General features: G+C 39.3%; 1 protein-coding gene across 1 annotated transcript in view; it reads left to right on the top strand.

The window, feature by feature from the left end:
- The first annotated feature begins 4446 nt into the window (after positions 1-4446).
- The window catches only part of asic1c (acid-sensing (proton-gated) ion channel 1c), an 84030-nt gene continuing 76999 nt past the window's right edge, over positions 4447-11477 (top strand). The window contains exon 1 of the mRNA XM_018676388.2: positions 4447-6032. Coding sequence (XP_018531904.1) covers positions 5478-6032 — 555 coding nt within the window. The 5' untranslated portion in view covers positions 4447-5477. The remainder of the gene's footprint in view (positions 6033-11477) is intronic.

Here is an 11477-nt window from a genome sequence, read left to right as displayed (position 1 = left end):
CCTAAGCAATGTTTTTCGGTGCACAAAAAAGAAGAAACCTATCTGTATTATTTTACTTCACAGGCTTGGGCTATAACACTTTACAGATCCTCTCATATGCTCCTGGATTTACTAAAAACATTGGTAAATTTGTGTTGATCAGTGACACAGCAGCAGTGTTACCATTTGAGTTAGTGCTTATTACTGAATCTCCATGTAGTACATTGCCATTTCTGTGCTCAGGGTCCTGGACTTTTTCTTCCCCTCTTAGTTTTGTTCTCCATAAGCACACAGCAGATCGAGCAATAGATTACATATGAATAGGCTTTTACCTCAGACACCATTTATGCGAGGTCATTTTCAGCATCTGCCACTAACATTGAGTAGTAGCCATTGGTTGACTGTATTCTGAAGGCCATCTTTTTCTCTGTTTGCTGGCAGATTTCTGCTGTCTGGCTGTTTCATCTGTGAAGAGAAGATGGAAAAAAGGTGAGTGCTTGTACACATCTGCTACCTCGCTACGTCTGTCTGACAGTCGCAGAAACAGAAAAATGTTGGCTGTTGTGTTTATCACAGCCTTTCATATCAACATATTGCTTAAGGCTATGAGATGTGTTTGTTGTATTTTTTCTGCAGGATTTTGTAGCTTAATAGAACAAAGCTTAGCTTGATACCTGCGGTGATTACTCTGTAGCTGGCAAATGTACAAGTTATGTCACGGTCTTAAGATATATCAGTTTTGTGTTTCTGTGAACATACACACACTCTTAAGCAAATGTTAGAGCTATTTCATTTTGCCCCTTGTTGAATGAGCAATTCAAAACAATAAGGACAAAACAGCATTCAGTTATCTTCATATATTAATAGAAAGGCACAGATGGAAAAAAGGGTCATGAACAGTATTTGCTGACTACTAACCAGCTGTGAACAAAGTAGTAGTTTTTTGTACTTCTGTTTATTTATTCAAACAGTTCCAATTATTGACTTTTTTTTTAAAATCAGTAATTATAAATTACTGTTCCAAATGTGCTTGTGCCAGTTACAGAATGTTATATATATAGGAGATCAAAGTGTGTAGAGGCTGGGGTATGAAGTTATGAAGGATCACACTTGCAGTCTCATGTAGTTTAAGTTGTACTCTTGCTCCCCCATAATGGCACCGCTGTGTTCGGCAGCGTTGCATCTCTGCTGCTCCTTCTTTAACTTCATGATGTATGTGCTCTTAAATGTTGACTGCTTTACTGCCAGGTTCAGTTCCTAACAGGGTAATCTGTCCTGTGAGGTGCTTGCCAAATCTGCATAACTTGGGCATCGCAAAGAATGACTTGCTGTAATTGCTCCTTTCAGCTCTACATCATATCAGGGCGGTTTGCTTGTCACAGGAATTTTCGCTGAACTGCAGCAATTATAGCACATTACTTAATATCCAGCATCATTAAGAATCACACAGTGAGAGTGGTGACAATGGTGCTGTACTGTTTTCACTCCATTAAGATGTTTACTTGTTTCATATATATTTGGTCATTTCTTGCTACTCAACATTTCAACATGTAGTATCCCGAATAATAATTCAGTGAGGCACATGTGTCAGACCTCACTGTAAATGGTAGTTTTAGCAAGGAGGATCTCACTCTTGTCTAGGTTGCATCAGTGTAGAGGCTAAGCCAACCCTTTAAGCCACTGAGGTACTGCACCATGGATGACCTAATTGATGTGTTGATTACTATGTCTGATGAGTCAAAGTCTGTGACAAACTTTCCAATTGAACACTTGGTTAATTTTTCCATTTAAACCTCTCAGTATCTGTTAAACCTGAACATATTTCCAATGATAAACACTGGGCACAGTAACATGCAGAGCAACAGTAACTACTGCAGCAACATGCTGCCCTAACATTCAAAAACTGTTTATCCTGTGGGCAGAACACCTGACCAGAGATTGGTTCCTATCTATTGAACTGAGCGCTAATTAACCCAGTGAGACCTGATGCACCATCTGTAAACTGTATTATGGCTAATATAATTAGAATCAACAATCCTATTAGTTGTATTGTATCAATATAAATAGTTTTAACTTTACAAAAACAGGTTGTTTTTGAATGTTGAATTAATGTTTGCATGCTTTTACAAACATACCCACATTAGATAATGAGCAATTGCGTTAGTTAGGAAGAAACAGAAAAGCCACTAATCTAAAAGCCAGATGTGTTTTAGGTGTGAAATTTTTCAGAGTATTAGCTGAGAATCAAAAGTCAAATTCAAAGGACCCAAAAACAGACAGTGCAGTGCTTAGCAGCGCTTCAAATATTACTCCTCCTTATTAATATTCCCTGCATTATTCTGTGCATTCTACCATCCACTTGAAAGCCAATTACTGTTGAAAAGTCCACCGCTTTCATCCTGCAATCTGCAACAACAGGCATGCCTGCTAGTATGAATTTGGAATTTAAGTTTCCTAATCTTTACACAGGAAAATGTTACCCAAATGTAAAGAGAATGCAAATAAATGCAGCGTGAAGAGTATTTGCATTCTATTACTGTATATGGAAATTGAATGCCAAATGCAGATTTATGCAATAATGCTGACAAAACTCACTGTACTCTAATTTATCAAGATGTGAATAAATGTTTGTTTATATGTTTGCTCCACTGAAGGAAATGCAGCTATGTATCACAATGTTCTTTTTATTGAGGTTTTAAATCATGGTTCACTTATTGTGAAATCATGTATGTAATATCATCACCATAGTCACAAGCTTTCACCTCAGTGGTTCCTGTTTTACTCATATAAAATGGATGACGTTAGGTCTGACAGGACACTTAATATCATGAACACATTGGGACAGGAAAGAGTCAACCCCACTGCACACCCACCACACTCCAGACTTGTCTAGTCCCAGGAGATAAGACATGGTTGCTGCTATTGGCTTTCTTACTGTGTGTTTTTCAGAAAACAACAAAGCCAGGTGCCTTGGTTTTACCACTACAATACTATACCTTTTCTAGTGCTCCCTAACGCTCACTAAGGTGTATGTGTTGTACTTCTCAAAGTAGTAAAGTAGTAACTTAAATGTGACTCCTTGGAGAAGGATTTGTAGTTTGTCAGTCTTTGTCTACAACATTGACTTTCCTTGTATTGTTTGTGATCGAAGAGGTATTAAAACCCAAGGAAGGTCTCATATGTTAAATGGGCACAGCATCATCCATCACTCTTAAGAGTTTTTTAGCACATTAATCATTATCGGTCATGACTGTGAATGTAAAGCAGTGCAGCTGAATTTTATACATTTTAACATCAACCACTTGTAAATGCAAACATCTTAGTAGAATCAATGACATTTTGACAGAGATGTGTTTAAGGTGTCATGATGTTGTGCATCATTAAATGGACTCAGTCCTGTTTTGACTTCAGTTTGGACTGCTTTTGGTGGGAATAAGCCAAAAATAAATAAATAAACAAATAAAATGTATTTTTGAAATTGCAATACTTTTGACATTGTTCTGGTAGACCTGTTCCAACTGGTAGTGTCTCCTGTCAGGTAAAAGGACTGTCATGGATTCAAAACCACAATAGTCTATCACTTCAGGCATCATGTTGAATTTCCTCCAGTGAGCAATTTTCAGATTGCATCTTGACTATGCCAATGTATGGTTGACATTGCCTTTCTCTAAATTATATGAATAAAATCACAGTTTTATCAATTGCATACCTCCATAGTGTTGTGGATAATGGTTGCTATGGTCTCTGTGCTTGGTTACTAGGGCAGAATATTGATTTAATCCTCAAGGGCTGTGGCCATATCCTTGGCGGTTCACCTATTGTTATGATAATAAGACATCCCCGGGTAGCCAATGAGTGATAATCTTGTTTGGTCCTAGGAGAAATGAAAAGGTTTCTCAGAATGGTTTGGTGAACTTTTAACCCCAATAAAATCGCCAACTCCATTACTGGTCACGCCTGAAAGGCTCTTGTAGTCACACACAGTGAACCATATCCTAGGACTGCCTTGGCCAGACTGTGAAATGCTTTTGGGATTGGTCTGTTGCTTGGAACTAGAAAAGAATTTAATATTTTATTTATACAGTCACCAGAAAGGACAAAACATAAAGATCTAAAATCAGATGTTTTATCTGTTATACATAATGATTAAGAAATCATCTAACCAGAGGGTTTGGGTAATATATTTACCTTCTTTACTTGTTTGCATTGTTATGAAAAGGTTAAAATGTGGACATTTCTGGAACTCCATTACGTACGTCGGTGCAATAAACATACAACCTGTGGCTTTCTTGTATGCGAGCAAACATGTTGATGGCAGAGGCTGCAACAGCAGATTAGAGTATAATAATACAATGAAGGTGGTGTCCAGATTGAGAGACTTCCCCTGTGAGCACAGACACACAAGCAAAGCAGCCATTCAGCAGTGGGATGGATCCTGACTACTAAAGAGGAAGAGGGAGAGAGACATAGAGGGAGACTAAAAGGGAGAGAGAGAGAGAGAGAGAGAGAGAGCAAGCAAGAAATGGGGGAGTGGTGGGAGAGAGAGAGGAAGCGAAAAAGAGAGTGAAAGGCTCCACACGGCAGAATATAAATCTGTACGTTAACAGGACCAAAGCTGGAGGTCTCGAAGCGGCTTTAGTGGTTATGCTGGTAGGGGGTGGCCATGAAGCATCAAGAGGTGGTCTCCCCTATTAACTGAGGATCTTTGCAAATAAGGAAGTGGGACCCGTGGAAGCTGTGAACGCCGGTTGTCAAGCACAGTGGTGGGTTGGTCGGAGGTCTCTGACCCTCTCATTTTCATCCCTGGAAGAAAAGAGAAGAGCAAAAGAGACACGAGAGAAAAAGGAAGGTGGCAGCGAGGGACCAGTGAGCCATTTCTCTCTTTATTACCTCCATTCACAAAACCATTGCATCCCATTATCACAGCGATGTAGAGGCATTCTCTCCGATTGGAGGAGGAAGGGTCCCATTGACTGCTTAGGCTTAGCACCTCTCTCCAAACGCTAGCCCCTTTCATTGCAGTCCCCCCCCATCTCTCGCCTCTATCCTTACGTCTGCTGTTTTCTCTGTTCTTCTCTCTTTTCTTGTCCCCTGTATTCTTGTCCCTTTTCACACCACTCAGGAATCAGGAGGCATTGCGTTTTGGTAGAAGTGGGTGTTTCTGGAGCTGTCATTGTGTTTGGTGCCGCTACAAAGGACAGCTGAGCAGGGAGTGAGAGAGACAGCTTTGGAGATAATAAAATAGCAGCCTGAAAGAAAAGGGGGGACCTGGGACTGCAGGAACAGCTGACAACCACTGGAAGGTGAATTGTAATGAAAAGAAAACAGTTACAAAGACTGACAACCATTTTAAGGTAGCTATTTATTGAGACCATTACCACTTCTTGAGGGAATAAAGAAGCAGTGTGCCAAACCAACACTGCCGGTTGGATTCTGCTGTTGCTGTTGCTAAGCAAAGTATCTAACCTGAAGTTCTTGGGGAGACAGTATCTACAGCCATGAAAGGAAGCTCAGAGGACAGCATTGAAAGCATCAGGCCCTCCAACCTGCAAGCTTTCGCTAACATATCCACCCTACATGGCATGAGTCACATATTCGCCTATGGGCACATGACATTCCGCCGGTTCCTTTGGACTCTCTCATTCCTGGGTTCACTAGCCTTATTGATGCTGGTCTGCATGGATCGAGTGTCATATTACCTGGAGTACCCTCATGTCACCAAGCTGGACGAGGTGGCGGCGACAAACCTCACCTTCCCAGCAGTTACCTTCTGTAACCTCAATGAGTTCCGCTTCTCCAAAATCACCAGAAATGACCTCTATCACGTGGGAGAGCTCCTAGCCCTCCTCAATAATAACTACCAAATAGCCAACCCCCACTTGGCTGAGCCCGAGGTTCTGGCTGCCCTTAAGGATAAGGCAAACTTCCAGAACTTCAAGCCCAAACTATTCAACATGACTGATTTCTATAACCGCACAGGTCATGACATCGGTGATATGCTACTGCAGTGCACCTTTCGAGGAGAGGATTGCTACCCGGTGAACTTCACCACAGTAAGTATTCATTCCTATCTTAACATGCTGTAATTCTGCACTGTATATCTGCTGTTCTATTTCCTGCCAGATCTGACAGTTTGTCCCTTTCTTTTATCTTCAAATGAGCTTAGACGGACTTTTAATGTTTGCTCAAGCAAAATATTTGAAATGGATGCCTGGCTTTAATGCACTTTCTACTCTAATATAGACCAGTGTTAATGCTATAGTGTTTTAAATGTTGTCAGTTGTTGGTGGTGTTGCATTGTGAACTGCAGTTGGAGCTTGTGCTGTACCAAGAGCAAGTAGTGCATAAAACTTGTGATAAGGGTAGGGTCCTGAGATTAAATGCTGCAATGATTTTCCTGTTTTGCCATTACTGACTTGCTCAGTGAGCTCTGAAGACAGCTCGGCTTCCAAGAAGTTGTTAAATTATTTTTGTGTTGTGTGTGTGTGTCCCTGTATCTTGAGGAAACCCATAAGGTGTTGTACTGAGGTCAAGTTTATAGTAAATAAATAGTTTAAGCATGCACACAAGAATTTGTTTTGACAGATGCTTTTATAACATAGTTCAAATTGAGGTGTCTAAGTGATTATTGCTTTGTTGTGAGGTTGGGGGTCACTGCACTGCCTCTTGTCCTTACTCTCTAATCTTTCAAATATTCATAAGTGCTGCTCCAAATTATGTTTCAGAAGAGTTATTTCTCACCAGTCACTGGCAATGTAATGTTGGTTGTGCATTTCAAATGTCTAAACAAAACTGATTGTATAGACATTTGACATCTGACTTCTGTAGAAATAATTATTTTAGAAATCATTTAGAGAAGGTGCTATGGTACTGGGTTATCAGCAAGCAGTCATACTCTGTGGTTTTATTCATCTCCATTTGACTATCTATCCAATCAAGCATAGCTGTTCATATACTATACTATATGAATGACACTAACATGAACTTGTCCCCTTAGCTGTTTCATGTGTTGGTCCAGGTGGCATCAGACATTATATAAAGATCTTAACACACCCTATTACTGCAGCTGAATTATCATGTGCACCGTGAGATGTGGCTGTATATTCTTAAAAAGTGGCAGTTAAACAGGGAGTATATAGGTAGGCCTTAATGTAAAGGTTCATCTGCTAGTCAGTATGTTGTATGTTTTAACTCAAAAGACACAGATCTTACAAGAGTAAAATGATGTTGTTCCTGAGCCTTCTTTGAAAGGGTTAAAATGGTGCTACAGTTAAATCAACATAATGAAAAATAGTAAGTAAAAAGTGTGATTATATTACCGTTTTGCTGTTTATCCACTGTTGTTAATCTGAAATTTGTTTATCATTATTATGCTGTAAAGACTCTTCCTGTCATTCCTGTGTTTTCCACTTGCTCCACACTGCTATCCAATGCAGAAAATCAGTTTGAGTTTGAGCTGTTTCATTACCATTAGCCCATTTTATTTGAATGAAATACAGACCCATAAAGCAGTAGGCAAAGCTCTCATAATCTCTGTCTGGTTTGTCTATTATTTTATTTAAACAAGAATACAGTCCATTTGCCAAACACCCCCAAAACAAAACAAGCAAACAGAAAACCCATGAAGATGCAGCAGTTTATTACTTTTTATTATTCTCACTGTGTCTGTGCCTGTATCCCATCTCTTTAAGTACAGGTTTGATGGAGTAACACCTAACTTACTTATCTCTCAAATTAGTCTATCCCCCCTCAAAAATACGATTTCTTATCTATGCTGTATCTTTAATCAACCCTGAAAGAAACGCCCGCAGATGGCCAGTTTTTAAGAGACTAATTCTACAATCTTGAGAGTTGATCAAAGCTGTTCTCTTCTGTAGGAGGAGATAAAACACTAATTTAATGTTGGTTTTCAATCTTATTTCTTTTCAATTTGTCTCACAAATATTGTAAATTGGGAATGTCTCCATTTACATGTTTGTTTCCAAGCAGCAGTCAAGAGTGTCTAGAGAAACAAATCATTCATGAGAAGCAAATTGCTGTCATACTTGCTTGATTGAAAATGCTTGCAGCATCAAATGAGCTAGTAAAAAAATCTAATCAGTTTGGTTTTGCTGCACATTGTCTTTGTTTTTGTCAGGCAAATGTGGTGGTCCAGCAAACTGCAAACTTTCACCTGGCCAAGAATTGCTGGCGTCAGATTCAAATGGTCTTGTTGATACCCATCCATCACTGTGGTGTGTTGTTTGGATGGAGTGGTTAAAGCAGTGCCACACCACGCTGCATTATGCTCTCAGTGGGCAGAAATGTGTTTGTCAGGACTTGGATACGTGCCAGTATGTCATACCCATCTAGCTAAGTGTTGGGTGCTGTATCTGATAATAATCTCTCACAACTAACAGCAAACACTGGGGCTTGCTCACTAGTAGAGTAACTGAGTTCATAACCTGCCTCAGTGGGGGAAAAAAACATCTCAGCTACTGCTTATTACAAATTTTCAGCTGAAAACACGAAAAAGACATGTACCTCATATACCAGGCTATACTTTATCTACTAATATGTGTTCATGTTGTTTTCCTTTCCAAACACAGAACCACTATTCACCGCCAGTATACTGATATTTAGGTGACTCCTAGAGGAAATTTTCAATTATTCAAATTCCCCCACAGACATGTTTAGAAGAAGATTTACAATGCAAAGGACTGTGGGAGTGATGAGCTTTGACCTTGAATAAATGAAGGAAGAATTCCATTAAGTCTGGGTTATGATGCAGTTGGGAAACAAAGCATTCAAAATGTTTTGCACTGTAATTGATGGGTGAGTAAGGGGAGAATGGCAATTTGTATTTCCAATGCCATTAACCACTTTAATCCCTCTTAATGATTTCATGGGGCATATGTTACCAGTGTCATGAAAAAAATCGATTTTATTTTGTGGCACATGCAGGGCCAATTTTGAGAACATTTTGTACCACCAGTTTAAATTCAAAATAGCCACTTGAGCTTGTCAAAACATGAATGCTATCTAAGAGGTTTGCTCTCTAGCTTCCTGTCAGTAGCTAGAGAATTTGTTATTTCTTTCTTTCTTTCTTTTTTCTTTTTTTTTTCCTGGTCCTTAGCTGACTATTTTCTGTAAGCCCCCGATTGTTATGCTTAAAATCTTTCCACCGTGAGCTTACTCTTCAGACTGATGAAATACATCCAACACAGTCTCTTTGGTGAGGTGTAAAAAATCTACCTTCCAGTCTTAAGAGAACCACAGTTCAAATCTTCACCTGCTTTCCATTCCTATCATACTGGTAATCCTGAAAACCTCCACTTATGATTTTCTATTTAAAAATCATAGTTGGATTAACCAGATTTTGATTTTGACATTTTGTCACTATTGTCAACAATAATCCACCCAATTAGTTTAACTGAACTTGGTCGGGATTATGCTTCTTTGCACAGTAGATTTATGTTTTTTAAGGTGGTGCTTGTGCTTAAATGGATGCGTTACTGTCAACAAAATGACCTTTATCAATATGTATTTATTGACTTGCCGAGGTTCTAACAGACCACATGAGTAGCCTATGACTAACACAGTACGTAAATGGCACCTCAGTCGATGATGGACTGCAGCTAGTGAACAAGATGTTGATTATCATAATCTGATAGTTCGGATATAGTGCTCCATTCTTAAGCCCTGACAGGTCATGACAAGTTCCCCTGGGCTACATTTCTGTCCATTTCTTACAGAGTGTGTAAAATCAGTATTCATCATCACATTGTGCTGAAGCCCAGTCTTTAAGATGTGAGCTGTCTTTCATCTAATCATCAAGATGACAGCAGGTGCCAAAGGGATGAAACGTGTCTACAGTCGAGACAAGGCCGACTGACACAATGTGACTTGCAGATCTACACATCAGAGATTAAGTGTTTAGCCAGAGCTCCTCAACATTTGGAGGCTCATTTCCCTTCTAAAGCAATTGATACTAGAGCTATATAATATATTTCTGAGGCCCTGATACTTTTGGTTTATCACAGATACTGTATGTCACCAGTGGCGTGTATGTTGGGTGATTTGCACAAATAGAGAACACAGTGCAGTAAAACACACTTGCAGTCATTTTAAAACAGTCATAATTTCATTGTTTGTCGAGCAGGTTCTTTTGTTTACAACACTCTGCGGCAGCTGAGATGGCAGAGTAAAATATCACAGTTCAGCAGATGGTGATGCAGATTCTCCTAATAATAAGTATAATGATCAACTGTAAGAAAGCCTGTAAATATTTCTTTGATAACCAAATTAAGAGATCCTAGAAAAGAATGTGTCAGTTTATAAATATCAGCCAGTAGACCTGTCTCACAGACGACATTGATTTGTCAGACAGAGATGTAAATAATAACTGCACCCGAGCATATACACAACTTTATTGGATAGTTTGCCTTGAAATTTATGTGTATATTTGTACATATATTTCTATATTTTATCTTGAATTTGTGTTTTTTTTTCATTTCACACTAGTCTTTAAACATAACCTTATTATGCCACATTGCATTTCTGTTCATTACTGTTTATATATGTGACAGATGGACCTCTGAATCTTTTGCATCTAGACACAAGCAGGCTATTTGGCTATTTAGCAGTTAAATGCTCTACTATGTTCACTGATCGACTAAACAGCATTCTCTAACTTTGTCTCTGTTTAGTGCTCCACAGTTTTATCAGAGCTTTTTTTCCCTAAAGAAATGCTTCCCTTTATCATTACATACAGTCGTTAAAGTTGATCCATTATATTGACTTGTGCAACTTATTTGTTACACATGCTTTTCCTGCAGTGTCTGCTGTCTGAAAATCCAGCATCAGTCATGATCTCATTGATGCACATGCGCAAACTTTTGTTTACATATTCTCTTGCCGTGTGTCCATACACATAGGCAGACTCGCTGAGGTAAGTCTGCAGTCAGGAACTTGGCAGCTGACACTGAAACATGGAGCCTTAAGTACACTCACAGGGATACACAGTGAGAGCATGTAACAACACTTCACAAAGCTACTTACCATGAAATAGAATTTGTCGCAGTAAAACACCAAATCCACACCTGCTCCCAGCAGCCACTGTGTGAACCCACTGTTGTCATTTAGTTTTGTTAAGCGGATATATGGGCTGACTTTGCGGAACAAAGCTATCCTCAGAATCAAGTGGGCTTTAAATCTGCATCATTAAGCTGATCAGTTTTAGTAAAAAATAAATGAATTCATACATCCACACTATAGTACCAGCTGCCCGGAAACAGCAGCAATTGATGTGTAAACACGGTGAAGGGAAGCGATACTGGGAACTGTCAGGGAAGAAGAAAGCAAGATGCTCCGCTGAATAATGTTTCATGAGTTTTTCCAAGAGGTGATGCGTTGTGAGAACTTAGAGTGTAGCAGAAGTACTCTGTATAAACTTAGGAGCAGAGGGAGTTGGGGAAAAAATAAGAGAGCATGGGCATATCTGGAAAGTAAGATAACTT

The sequence above is a fragment of the Lates calcarifer genome, linkage group LG4 (genome assembly GCF_001640805.2).
Source record: "Lates calcarifer isolate ASB-BC8 linkage group LG4, TLL_Latcal_v3, whole genome shotgun sequence".
Taxonomy (NCBI): Eukaryota; Metazoa; Chordata; class Actinopteri; family Centropomidae; genus Lates; species Lates calcarifer.
Note: the sequence above shows the minus strand (reverse complement) of the source record. Positions and strands in the feature narration are given on the sequence as shown.